This window comes from Megalops cyprinoides, chromosome 24 (genome assembly GCF_013368585.1).
Source record: "Megalops cyprinoides isolate fMegCyp1 chromosome 24, fMegCyp1.pri, whole genome shotgun sequence".
In the NCBI taxonomy this organism is placed as follows: Eukaryota; Metazoa; Chordata; class Actinopteri; order Elopiformes; family Megalopidae; genus Megalops; species Megalops cyprinoides.
This window is the reverse complement of record NC_050606.1, coordinates 18,762,150-18,776,927: the sequence shown is the minus strand read 5'-3', so window position 1 is coordinate 18,776,927 and position 14,778 is coordinate 18,762,150. Positions and strand designations below refer to the sequence as shown.

The following is a 14,778-nucleotide window of genomic DNA, read 5'->3' as shown; positions in this document are numbered from 1 at the left end:
CGATAAAGGAACACAGCTGGAATTCTTTTAGTTAACTGTCGGTTAATATGTAGCCATATAGCTGGATGATGTATTATGTAAGAAATGATGTAGCTGGAAACACATGAAAAGCAGCTAATTATTGAAATTTGTAAAGCCTGTGAGTTTTTGTTCCTTTTATGCTATCCCTTTTGCCATCATGTGTAATACCTCCTCCTGGGAGATTACTGATCGATATGAATAAAAAGTTTTTCTCTAAGACATATTCAACTCCTAAAGAAGGATCGAGAAAGTAAATATCATTGAAGTTGTCATTTGAAAGGCAGAAGGCTTATATATATAGTAGTGTTTATAATATTTTCCCCAACCTGCTGGGACAGAATCACAGGTCTTGTGCATCACCAAGGCAACTGACAGGGCTGCTCCTCATGGATATCTCACTGGGGTCTGCTGGGTAGCTCCAGCACTGCTTTCGGCCCCGTCTGGCGTTTCTGTGAGGATGCAGACCGTGGCTGCATGAGTCATTCACTCTTTTTTTTTTTTTTTGTCATGGTCCCCTCTGTGATCGAGGGACACTGTGTGTTTGTGTGTTTGTATGTGTGTGTGTGTGTGTGTGTGTGTGTGTGTGTGTGTGTGTGTATACGTGTGTCCATTTTGTTTTATCTCATCACACAGGCTGCTTAGGCCAGGATAATATTATTCTGCTGTTATTTTATCCATCATGTCTTCCCGGAAAGTGGAGGACCGCTGCATTCCTGTGGCTCAGATAATATCGGATAATAAGTGCCAGTGCACTTACTGTCAGTAACAATTATGGCTGTTTGTGTGAGAAAATAAAATCCAGTGAAAATGTTTGGTTTGCTGTATCAAGCATTTAAATTGGGGGGGGGGGGGGGGGGGGACTGAAATTTGGTGTCTGTTCCATTCAGAAAACATAAACAAACTCAAGAACGTCAGCTCTTACCTCACAGTACCTGCTGTTTCGCTACATGTTGCCCACATTCCCAGTTTGGTGCTGTCTCCCAGTATGAGGCGAATCGCTGCTATGGCCGACCTCGTGCTGGCTCATTTGCATGTCTCAGTTCGTAATTACCTCGGGTCAATCCCAACCGAATGAATGAAGGAGTGCAACTTCAGCGGAATAGTGTCAATTGGCACTAAATATTCGGTATCGTTTTCCTATTAAAAACAGCAGTGTAGAGTATAAAGCTTTATCTGGTTACCTTGTTTCATACAACGGGTAGACAAAGAAGGGAATGGTCACTGCTTCAGGTGAAACTGTACCACTACAAGAAAATCATATTTTTCCCACCAGTTTGGAGACAACATCACGTATTAAACAGGCAAAATAATCCATATTTCCAAGGCACACTTTTTAGAAAAGTTTAATTGATCTATTACGTTATTAGATTTAAACAATGAGAACCAACATATTGCTGTAGTGTGTTAAATGAAAGAACTTCTGAATCTGTCCTCAGCTTGACCCCTGTGTCTGTGAGGACACCATGTGGTTTTTGCGCGGCTGGCTGCATATATTTAGCTGTGCGTGTCTGGTAATCCCAGACTTGTCATCTCTTCTCAAAAAGAGTCTGTTTCAAGAATTTGTATTACCTTCAGTATTAAGAAGACTGAATTCTACTTGCGCCACACAAATATGTCATACTTACAAATTAGTAAATCACTAAATGATCAATTTCAATAGAGGAGGAAGGAAATATTTCGCCATGAACCAAAAAGCGCAGTGGTTACTGTGGTTTTGTGTGGCTGTTGTCTTCATGTGAGTGGAAAAATGGGCTTTAAGCTTTGACAAGACAATGTTTTGACCCTTTAGCTCTGAAAGCTTCCCACCCGGCTCCTGATGAATTGTGGGTAATGCCTTACAGCATCCTGCGATGCTGAGTAAATTGCCACGCGATGCTGGATAAAGGCAGAGCTGCGCCTGACCCGAGCGTGTGGCGAAATGATGAAGCGGTCTCGGCCGCGGAGGTCCTCTCTCCTCGTTTCCGTTCCGACAGGGACCCAAAGTGTCAGACGACTCGCGTCTGAAGGATGGGACGGGCCCTCCGCCGGCGGCGCGGGCCCACCGATCCCACAGGCAGAAAAGCAGACCCTGAGAAAATAGATGGTGTCGTCCTCTTCATCTTCTGCCACAAATCAGCGTTTAGGGAAGTTACAGAAGCTAAACGAAAAATACACAAAAGCGAGAAAAGTGGTATTGGAGGGCTGTCAGATACAGCAGATTACAGAGAAGAGCGGCTCGTCTGGAACCATAGAATGAGCTTTGGGTTGAGGGATGCTGTGTTCCTGGAGAATATCTCTCCTCTTCTGACGTTATTACAGAGCTCTCTCCTTAAGAATTACATGGCTGTGGCTCATTTTGTGTGAAATGTTAGCCTCCTTTGTTTTTTTTTTTTTTTATGCTTTCCCACTCTTTTTCACCCAATTTTGGAATCGCCCATTGTACGCCAGGCTCCTCTCATCACTCACCCCCCTTACACTGGAGCGCTGAAGTGAGGCGAGCGCAATCTTCTGAAGCGCTCAGACACAGCCAATGGCTGTTTCTCAGTCTATAAGTCCCAGAGTGCACCACAACGGGGCAGGCACCGATTGGAGGATGCGTGGATCCGCACGAATATCATACTGGGACTACGTAGGCATTGAAAGAGCCATTAGAGGGTGCCACAGAGAGATGAAGGAACACAGCCTGCATACCCATTCCTACCCCCAACAGAATGGAAAACTTGTTTTTTGCATAGATGTGAGCCCCAGGTCATTGTTGGCTGATGACAAGAGTTAGGATCAAACCCAAACCACACAGCTAAGACCCTTGTTCATCATATCCAATAGACTTGAATCTATGTTATATCGTAAGGTGGCATCGGAGTAGGAAAATTCCTGTTTAATTTGGTACAAGTAGGCTTTGCCTCTAAAAGCTACAGGAGATGTGATGCTGCTGGATTCTAAGGATCATAGGGAATCTTTTCTCCCACCATGGCATAGTCTTTGAATCCTGATTCCACTAACTGGAATAAGATGATCTTGCACTACAAGGATTGCGCTGTAACATTTTAGCTTCCTCTAGAGAGCAGCAAGAAATTTAGAGACCTTTGCAACTGGGGGTGAGAGGTCATGCCCAACTGTGAATTCAAATGGGTTTCTCAGGGGTTCTCGTGTGGCCTAAGCAAGTCGTGTCCAAAACAAGACTAAAACAAGCTCATTGCAGCTGGGATCAACCTTGAAAGCATCAATCGAGATTAAGCTGCAGGTGATCACATGCTAAACCACGGTGCACAGAAGGCAAAAGGATCATGTTGCTAGGCTGCAATGATGTACTGTTTAACGAGCTGGGCTTGACATCAGAGGGCTGTAATTCTCAGGTGGAGGACAGCCATTGTTTCCATGGACAAGACGATTGCTCTGAGTTACTTGGGCTAATAGCCACCTACAGTTGCTAAATGGATACAATTTACATATTGTAAGTTACACTGAATAAGAGCTTCTGCTAATCTAAACAGGGAAGGTTAGCAGGCATTAACTCCTTATATACTGGATATCAAGTATAAAGATGAAGAAACGGTGGAGGAAAAGTTGTCACAGAGCACACCAAGAAGGGCCCAGTGTCCTTTGGATTGTAATTGTACACCTGCTAGTGGTGGGTGATAGTGAACCATGAAAGATAAATACCTGAAGTTCACATTTGGAAGTGTTCTCCTTGTTTTCCTTACACAGAGTCAGTCACGTATGCTTTCCCTTAAGCAAACTAATTGAAGGCACATTTACATACACTTATACTCACTGACAGCGCGCTGTAACGATCCCATTGTGAAAGACTCTAAACTAAATTCAGCTTGACTGATTGCTGAAATGATTGATTGACTGATTAAATGACTACTTGACTGAGCATGTGCAGAGGGACTATAGCGGTAAATGGTGAGGACCATATAACGCTGAACAGTGTAAGCAGTTGAGTGTAAATTGCATCAGCTTGGTGTACTCAACCCCTGGGCTGAGCGGCCAGGTCAGTTCTGCATCTCAGATCATTTGGCATAATCAGCACAATGAAAAGCCTCTTAATTGCGCTGAGATTCAGCTGTGAGAATATGTTCAAAGGGATCCGGGTAGTGTGTAGCTCGTTAAGTTGAATGATGATCTGTGGGGTAGTTTCATTAAGAGGGGCAACCGGCACCAGGCCTGGAGAACCTGTCTGACCTGTGGATGACACATGACCTTCAAACCCTGGCCTTTGTGCATTGCAAGAAGAATGGCTCACCTCTGACGGGAGGGGTGTGTGTGTGTGTGTGTGTGTGTGTGAGACAGGGAGAGAGAGAGAAATAGAGAGACTGGGTCTGTGCGTGTCTACATATGTGCTTGCAAATGTATATATATACATATTTTTGGACACCTGGGAACAAAACTGATTTCAATTCATCCAATAAATGGCTTCACTGATGCAGGCTGGTCTTCGACCACTTTGACAACATTCTTTTACATTCATCACTAAACGAAGAGGCAAGAGTGCATTAATGACAAGGTAAAGCCACGCTCATGGCCAACGGAGATAAAGGATGATATTACACTGACCCGGACCACCACCAATACCAAGGACCCCACTCCCGGGAGACCAGCTAATCTAAGGTTAAAGAACTGAACTTGTTACCAAAAGGCCATGGGATTAATTCCCCGGTGGTGCACCCAGCCTTACGGGTAGCCGATTTAACTGCTTCGGCAAATATCCAGACGCATACATGTGCCAAATATGTAAAGTGCAGGCAGCCGAATTCATCCCAGACAAGGCCGGCCATCCAGTTGTTTTAGCCTGGAGGGGCCATGACTGTTTGAAGTAAAGTCACGTATCCGCAGCCAACGGTGGTCCGCGGTGACTAATGCCGAACCCGTGGGACCATATGGTCCGTGACAAACCGGCTCCTGCTCAAGCTAAATAAAGGAAGAGCCCGCCACCAGCTGCTGTGGAAGTCCACACTCGTTTGTCGGCATTAGACAAAGATGAAAGTGGAGAAACTGCAAACGTGTGGCGGCATTTTTGTCCGATTACACGAAAAAACTCTTACGCGGTTATTCAATTATATAAAAACAATGCGCTGCATTTTTCAGTCTTCGTGTGTGTGTGTGTGTGTGTGTCTGCTCAGAGCTCTGTAGGAAAACAGTCATGAATGCGGCCCCATCTAGCTTTATGCATTATTTACAGGAACACGGTCTGCCGTAGTGTTTGGTCCTCCAGATTGAATGAGGATGGCTGGACCTGACATTTTTCAGTATAAGCAGGAAGCGCTGCTGTTGGGACTTCCATTAAAGATTTATGAGTCACGACAATGTCAACACCACATGCTGTGCACCCCTCCCCCTCCACCTGCTGGTCTCCAATGGCTGGCCTTGTGTGGTTGATTTTTGAATTTCATACTGAGGACTGATTTTGATTGATACGCTGCTGGGGAGGGGGGTGGGTTTTTTGTGGGAGCTAATATCAAAACTTTTTAAATGGGTGAAGGTAACCAAACCATTTCCACTTTAATTAGCTTTACTTTTTACACAAAGTCTGTGGTAAAGTGTGTGTATAATCAAACACTCCCCATAAGTCTCTGGCATATTTTTTATCAGCTACCACAAATGTGGTTACTCTTTGTTGCCATAGCGTTGTGTGAGTAGTAGCAGAAGTAGCAGATTGAAATGGAGGTTTCCATGAGTTGGTATCCCAGGGTGCTTTGCTCCATGTAATTAATCCAGCCCTGGCTGGCACTCCGTGGTCCTGATATTGACTGCAGCCCTGACGGACATCCTCCTCTAGGTTGTAAATAAGGATCTCAGCCTTAATTCAAAGAGGTGCCAGTGCTGAGTCTACCGTGTCTTTTGTGCTGACTTAATTAAGAAGATAAAGCTCTCTTCCTTGGATTTCTGTGGCTGAACTGTGTTGATGAAATCTCTAGCCCTGGGAGCTGTTTTTGGCTCCCCTCTCAGTTCTTTTAACAAAACTCCTACACAAAGATCAGACTCACAATGTCAACAGGGACTTAAATGTTGAATACAACCTGCAATCATTTTTTTTTTTCACAAATACCTGGCGACTATTATGTAGTGGTGATGGAACTGAGCTAGTAATCCGTCTGCAAGAAAGAACAGTATGTAAGATGTAAGGTCCTCTGGAAGTGGGTATTAGCAGACCAATTAAAAAAGTCTCTGGAGTGACTCAGTCATTCCCTGAAAACAAACTCATTCATTCACTCTCTGAAGCCTGCATATGCACATCGGCTCTGCAAGTCAGCATCGCTTTGCAAGTAACCAGGTGCAGTCATGTGGTCGGCGGGGTGGGGGGCAGCCGGCCAATCAAATGTCAAGCTATCTCAGGCCAACATGGTGTTCAAGCCCATTCATCTTAAATGGGAACAGTCACCTGTGTGCCTGTGGGGATCAGCGTGGAGAAGACTAGTGGGTTATTGTCCCCCTTTACCTCATCCCTTGGTCAGGGAGTAGCACTTCACTGTGCGTCGCCTGTCATGGTGATATCAGACAGGCCCCTCCTCCCTTCCTGTCTCAGAGATGCCCTCATTAGAAAGCTGCACACCAACACAAACGCTGCAGTGATATTTTCTGTGCTGCAAGCCTTTGTGAGATGACGGAATGTGTCTTAGATTTTAAATTATGCATCAAAGGACAATAACGCGTCTCCTTGACGATTGCTCCTGTACTTTGACTAGAATTTTCAGTGTGTTTCAGAGTGCTTTTCTTTTAAATCCAGTGCTTGATATTTGGGTCATGTGATGATGGTTTTTCTAGTAACTACCAGTAGGCAGGAAAGAAGGAAGGAAGGAAAAAACATAATTAAAACACAATTAGAAATTTGGTTCAGGCTATGATAAAAAATACTGGGTTGTGTGAAATAGGTAAAGTGTTATTACAGTCCAGACAAACATGGGGGCGCTCTTGAGCGAAGTGTACTCAGGTTCTCCCTGTCATTTCACAAGAAGCACAAAGCCAGCCAATGTATGTTTGACAAACCAATCCACTACCTCCCCATAACAATAAATAGTATGGATTTAACATTAAAAAGTAGACAAACATGGATGGATACTAAAAATGTAATAAATTAATGTAATGTAATAAATGTAATAAATTAATCGCATATTAGTCCAATGAAAATATTTTTCCTGTGTCTTTTGACAGCGATAGTTGTAAAGAGAGAGAGCAATAGAACTTTGTGGTCAACAATGACACTGAGCAGTCAGCAAATTAAGTGAAATGTCTGTAGATTAAAAAAAAAATTAAATTACAATTCACCTTATTTTTGAGAGTGATAATTGGTACTCTGAAGACCGCAAAGGTGTCTTTCTGGTGTGAATTCATTCTCCTTCATTCTTCAAGAGCCTTGTGGTGACCTTTTAGAATCTTAGACAGTATAGACTATGGAATGCCCAGTTTCACAACTGCATCTCTTTTGTAATACTCATCACTTGGTTGGATGAAAGAAGGTGACATTGTTGATCGCTGGAAAGCCTTTTTTTCCTTTTCTTGCCCTTTCGACAAGCATCCAGGCAGCTTTCTAAAAAGATCCGGGAAAATAGCAGCACAGTCCTTTTTCTCAACATATGTTATATGCCTGTGCTTCAGTAATTATTGCATAATACAAATTCATAACATGAATGCATTCAAATTCTGTGTTTTAACTTACATGCCATTTAACTGAACTGAGTATTATATAACAGGTGAGTGAGTCCAAAATGACTCCTATACGTGGTCAGCTTCATTCGTGTAAAATAGAGCATTTAGACCATATTAATGTACATAGTATAGGTATCGATCTTAAATATACTGCATATTTACTTATATTTATTGTATAAGTACTGTATATTTGGCTCGATTTGTTTCCCCATGGCAGTATTACTGCAGTTACTGTAAAGTATGTAATTACCCCCTAAAGCAGGGCGGCCCTCACACTTCAATTATAACATCAAAGCCCTGATGAAACTCCTCTGTTGTCCTGTAAGCAAGCATTTCTTCAGTGCTTATCATAATGTAATTCTGCTTGCAGGTTAAACCAGAATGATTTAATTACTGACCAGGAAATTGTTTCAATAAAGATGTCTCATAATTAGATTTAGAATGAAGGGTGTTGCTACTCCAGTACAACACCCTTTACTCATACTTGCTTTTCATATTCTGATATTGACATTGTGCTAATTTTTATTTACACTGATGTAGCAACAACCTTTATTCTATATATACACATTTTTACATACACATACAATCATATATATCATGGACATGTATATGTGTGTGTGTGTGTGTGTGTGCATGTATCTGTCACATATATCTTTATTGCAGAATTGGAATGTGTACGTGATTCAGTGCTATGCGTGTGGCATGCATATGTGTTTGCAAACACACAGTAACAGCTCTTTATGGTGATATCTGTGTTTGCATTCAGGTCCCACTGTAGAGCAGCCCGCTCCGTCGCCGCACACCTGCCTAGCGCCGGTGGTTAGGGCTTCATTTTCACCCAGACGTTTGTTTGCTCAGCTAATTAAAGTGAATTTAGTCATCTCCCAGCATGCTCGCTGCTGCTGCTGCTGCACACAGGGGGAAAGGCTTTGTTTGACTCAGTTTTCCTGAAAAACACAGAGGAAAAGGAGCAGTTTTGCTTGTGGTTTGTTTTGTTTATTCACATGCTGAAATCAAGCCTTACTGTCTCTTTGTATAAGACAGGGTTATCTCCTGGCTCTTGTAGAACATACAGCATATAGAAAAGTAACCAGTATCAATGTTTATCGAAGTGTGAAATGCCTTGACTAAAGGCCTTCTTCTGAATTCATTGTTAATGAACACGTAGTGAAAATACTGACTCTTAGGGTGGGGCCCATCCTGAAGTTAACATCATTCATAGCCCCACACAAATGCTTTTATGGCGGTCACTGTAAAGCATTTGATCAAACACTAAAGCATTATTTGAAGCTTGATGAACATTCATGAGTTATTCATAACAAGTGTCTGAATCACACCAGTCTTTCATACAACAGCCTACCATAATGAGTGAGGATGTAGCATCATTGTGGTGAAGGACCAGGGAAACAGAATAAGTGGTCACGGTAATGTCAACTGGCTTTGAAAAGGCGTGCCCCACCCTGTGGATTGTAGTTTCACCGAATGCATTCAGTTGAGGGAAGAGAAAAAGATTCCGCCCGACTGAACCAACGCCTCCTGAGACAAATCATATAAACCAAACACTCTCTCCCGCCCAGCCTTTCCACTTCAAGAGGCTATCGTGGAAGAGGAAGAAGAAAAAGAATGTTCCGGGAATTCATCTTTTCATCATCTTTTGTTTAGTTTCGAGAGTCTGTTGGTTCTGTCAGTGAATGGTTTGATTTTCCCTGGCCTTGCTGTTGGTCTCCCAGCACTCATCGACAGGCGGTTAATTAAACTGTAGACGCCCCGCGCGGTAGCTAAACATCAGAGAGCCAAGCTTTGGAGAACCAATTTGATGCGGCCATAACTGAAGGTTACAGATGACAGCTTAATGAGATTCACGGCTCTGTGAGGATGGCAGTAACAACTTTCTTCTTCCCCATTTGCTTCCCATGTGATGGCAAGACAAAGTCTGGAGAGATTTTCTTCTGTGGCAAACCTGCAAAATATCATGAACTCAAGTAAAGGTCAGAGGGGTGTCAACACTGTAGAATACATCCCCATTATAAGACAGGTGTCTGATAAAGACTGTGAAAACCTGATCAAAGACAAAACTGATAAATGACTAATACATCTGTCAGGCTTACAAAAACGGTCTATGGAAAGTGCCAGTTTGCCTTTAGATCTAAGAATCAGTTGGTCAAAACAGAACGAGAATTAGCCTGTGCCTTTTTTTTATATATATTTTTAAGAGCATACTGTAGCTCAGTATATGTCTGAAATGATGTACCTCTGTTAATGAGGGGTGTCTGAAAACTACCCCAGGACTCCTCCACCATTAGCTACTTCATCTGAATAGTTGTAGCAATTTGCATCCATGCGAAGGTAATGTCCTTGCCTCCTCAGTAGAAACGTGATGAATAATAATATAAAAAAAAAATTGTTAAATCTCACAGTTGAGACAAGAAAATCTCGATGTGTTGAAAGGTTGAAAATTTGGGAACGATGTTAGTCACGCCCAGATGAGGTGTTATTGACTGTTAGAATGTTAGAATTGTCTGCCAGTAAAACCAAAAACGTGCTGAATTCATCTGTGTGTCCTCAGGTCCCTCGAGAAACAGGAGGAAAAGAAATCACTATATATCTTCATGTATCTTCTGTTGTATTGTTTATTTGACAATCAATTATATTTGTGTCTGCGGGCTGCATGCCAGTTGCTGCCGGTAGCGCCACTGTTCACAGTTGGGCGACGCCCACGCCGGTCAGGTTTGGCTGGCTGAGTGGGCGTAGGGGGAGCTCTGGCAGCCGTTCAGCGAGGAATTTGATTAATGCACAAAGCTACTGACATTCGGCTGATATTCTCCTCCCTCATGCTGCAGTGACACTCCTGATAAAACACGAATAAGATCTGAAGCTTGGAGAGCTGGTTCCTGGTGTATTTCCTTTACATGGGAGTTTAGTTCTGTGTGGTTTGAAGTATTGACGGGAGTCAGGTTTTTCAAACACTGAATTGGGTGGAGCTACCTGGTGCTGTCAATCACTGACTCTTGCGAACTAATCAAAACATTTTGTGTTGTTCAGGAAAAATATTATGACTGGCTCAAATTAGGTACTCAAATTTTGCTAATGACAAATGATAGCTCCACCTGTTTAGGGGTTCATGAATTCTGACTCTTCCATTACTAGTATGAAGACTGAAGCATTGGGAACCCATTGTATTTTTAGGATTTTAACAACTCTCCATCAGAGAGGACAGTGTGCAACGAATCAGTGTAATGAATTGTAATATGGTTTTTGCCCTGCTATGGGATGCCAATGTATATGCCAAAACTAATGGCAAGTGATTTAGGGACTCAGCTGGCATGTGCTATAAATAGAAACGGTGATAAATTGCGAGGCGGTGCATCCAATCAGCGCTCCTGACAGGCCCTGTCCGCTCTCATTAGCTGCCAAGCTCCTGTCCAATCAGCAGCTTCCTGTGCGGGCCTGTCGCTCACGGCGCCCAGAGGTTGCCAGATGCCAGAGGGTGATGGCGGCAGCCAGATGTGTTCGGTGACTGGCAGACTGAGACCGCGGATGGTTGAGGTCACACGACGGTGTGACGTCTGCGGTCTACCCGAGGAGATCCCACGCTGGCAGTACACGGTGGCGAAGGTGACCGAAAGGTTACCAAGGATCAGTCACTATGTGGAATAGCATTCAGCTGGCAAGAAATGTGGCACAGTGGTCTCATTATTTTTCCTGTTTGAGAGGTTTGACTTGGTTTGACTTGGTTTGATATGGAAAGTGATTCATTTTCCACCAAGGTATTTCCTCTGCTCCAGTTTTCCACAATGAGTAAAATACACATAAATAAATTACTAGTTCAAATATTACGCAAAAAAATATTAATTTGATATTTTCACTGAAGCATTTTTGTGTGGGTTTGTTCTTTCTACTGTTGTGGTTGTGTTTTGTGCACGTGTGCATGTGCCCGCTGGAGGTTGCTGCTAACATTAATTGTTAACTGCAGTGTTAGTCATTACACGTTACACCATACTGTGCCATGGACTATGGAACTGTAAACTGTAAAAAGTGAGACAGCTTTGCAAAGTTCAGGACAGCAGATGTCAGAAACTGACCTTACAGAACATGCAGCTGTCAGTGGAAGTCGGCTGTGTTTGTATGCTAAGCAAAGAGACCATGTGTGTTTCGAGCATGTGCAGATGGCATGAACAGACGTTAGGTCATTGGTCTGAGGGTTAATAATGTGTGCGTGCTACTGTGGAAGCTTATAGACATTTCACAATCTCAGAGTAAATGCCCTGTGCCCCATTAATAACTGAAAAGTTTTGTGGTTTTTAAAAGAACTGAAAAGACTGCACATGGTGGTACATGTGCAGTCTTGCCCGAATTATCTGAAATTTGATTTTGCCTGATTCTACCTAAGTTCTGCCCATCTTATTCTGGACTAGTCTCTCTCACTTGAGCAAAATGTCGGATGCGAGGATTTAGCGTAGGCAAACAGATCCTTGGGTTTGGGAAACAGAAAGTACTAAGAGCTAACTATTTCAGATTCCTACATCATCTCCATCCTATCGAGGTGCTGAATTGCTGGACTGATTGTGTGACCTCTAGACTGTGAGTCATACTATAAGAAGGACAGGACATGGTTTCACTTTGCATATCAGTGTTTTCAGATGTGAAATTGTGTTAGGTTTGAGTAGGGCCTGTATTCATCATCTTACCGAAACACAGCATTCATTACTTACTTTTTACACTAATGAGGGACTTTGTAAAACTACTGAAACAGAGTCTGGGATTTCACTGCCGGTTTTGCATTGCAAGAAGGTCGACGGCATGCAAATTGTTTCTGTAGTCTTTACAAACCATGTCAGTAATTAGCCCACCATGAAATAACACAGAGAAAATTGGGATGTGAAACTGGCAACCTTTAGCCTAAGGGAAAATATCTTACACCTGTTAATTAATGGTGGCAAGGATTTTACAAACGGGTCAAAATTTGCGGAGGGAAACAGGTGGAGTTTCAAGGGCACCCTAGGTGGTTTTCTGAAAATAAGTGCCTGGGGGTGTAACACTGAGTTTTCCAGAAGGCTGTGAGGCTGTAGGGCTTTAGTGGTTTTGAATGACTCCAAAGATAAATGATGCAATAGTATATTCAACACACTCAAAAAGAAACAAGAAATAGTGATGACGGTGGCCCCTTGAAATCCATATGCCGAACTTTGGAAAACATGCTCGCCGCTAATGAGTTCCTAATCATAATTTATGCATTGAAATAAACTCATTTTCCCCACTAATGACACATGCAAGAATGAAGAGAGGAAAAAACATCTTTCATCTTTCAAACGCTGTTTAAAAATGCATGCTGTCAGCCGTGAGGAAGAGGGAGCAGGAGACGGAAATAGATAGGACCAGTCTGTGTGGTGGAGGGTTGAAGCTGTGGCTGCTGGAAGGAGGAAGGGATATACTGGAGAAGCTCTCATCACCATGGCTTCCATGTAGTCCGACCAAACCCCACTCTGTCCTCCAATTCAAGTTAGGAGTTTAGACAGGTGTGACTTCCTGGCTCATCCGGCGTGTGTAATTTGTTTCACTGTCAACCACGCTTACAATGCACTGCAACAAATTAGATAAACATAAAATGTTTACATGTTAACTGGAGACCATAAGAAGTTCAGTGAGGAGAGCAGGTTATTCAGCCCAACTAGCTTGCCATTCGGTCTAGGCTGTATGTAAAACAACAAGGCTAGCTGGGCCAAATGGCTCTTTCTAGTCATTAGACTTCTTATTTTCTTTTGGTGCAAGCTTGGCATGTTGCTGAAATCAAACAAAAATTGTCGCACAGAAACCGATAACAAAATGAAAACATGACAGATAACAGCAGGTGTGTTTCTCAGAGTTAACCCACGGAATGCCTTGCGGTCGGTTTGAATGTGGATCTCTCTCTTTCTCTCTTTCTCTGTAGGGAGTTTGGGTGGCGAGACCCGGAGCTGCCAGAGGTCATCCAGATGCTCCAGCATCAGTTTCCCTCTGTCCAATCAAATGCTGCGGCCTACTTGCAGCACCTGTGCTTCGGAGACAACAAGATCAAGGCAGAGGTAAGGCGGCGAAGGCGGTAGCCCTCTACCACAAGGATGGCCCATGAGCAAAGACTAGTGATAGAAAAGTTAGGCTTCATAAACCCGATTCTGGGTGGAGCTATCATGCGTTATGAATCGCAGACTTGTTATTATCAAATCATTTTGCAGTTCATAGAAAAATACCATGATTGGTCCAAATCTTTGAGTAAGTCACAAGTAACACACTTCAGCTTCAACTCCCATCACTAATCAACATAGAAAGCAGGGCTTACCTTTAAACTAAAAAGTGTCCTGAACCTGTTTTTTCATAATTAAGAAATTTGGCAATTTTAATAAGGATCACTTATGTTTTTAATAAATTGTGTCTGTAATAGTGCTGTGCCTTTTCACTTCACAGTGAACAATTATAATTATTACAATCAAACAATCAACAAACTAAGAGACTGAATTTTATTAAATAATAAATATTTTGATTAGAAGAATGGTTGACAGCTTCTACTTAAACCTAGGTGTTTTCACATTGTAACAGTTTACAGCAAATTGTTTTTTTTTTAACTTGCTTAAAGGTACTGCAATCAGATAAAAAGGAATTAGCTGCTTATGTAAACTGCCCTTTTAATTGTACAGAAGAATCAAAATTCATTTTTAGGATTAGAAAAGGGCAGGCTCTCAGCAGCAAGCTGGCTTTCCTGCTGTACCATTGTAATGGAAGGCAGTGAGTTCCCGTTTGCACTGCATAGCAAGTCAGGAACTGCTGGATTTATGCCACCATATTGATAGCAGTGTAGCATAGTGGTAAGGAGCAGGGCTCGTAACCGAAAGGTCACTGGTTTGATTCCCTGCCAGGGCACTGCTGGTGTACCCATAATTGCCTCATTAAATGTCCAGCTGTATAAATGGATTATATGTAAAAAAAAAAAAACTAACCTATTCACTCTGGGTAAGAGCGTCTGTTAAATGACAATAATGTAATGAAATAACATCTTAGCTGACCACTGATTACGACACCTGAAGTGATTCTACAAGAAAATGAAACACAGGAAAAGTGTTTTGATTGGATGAACAAAGCATTCGTAATTCACTG

General features: G+C 42.6%; 1 protein-coding gene across 2 annotated transcripts in view; it reads left to right on the top strand.

Moving 5' to 3' along the window:
- LOC118771140 (catenin delta-2-like) overlaps positions 1-14,778 on the top strand; it is a 202,310-nt gene that overhangs the window by 126,882 nt on the left and 60,650 nt on the right. For both annotated transcript variants that reach the window (XM_036519030.1, XM_036519031.1), the window contains one exon: positions 13,580-13,712. In XM_036519030.1, the coding sequence (XP_036374923.1) occupies positions 13,580-13,712 (133 nt within the window). The remainder of the gene's footprint in view (positions 1-13,579; positions 13,713-14,778) is intronic.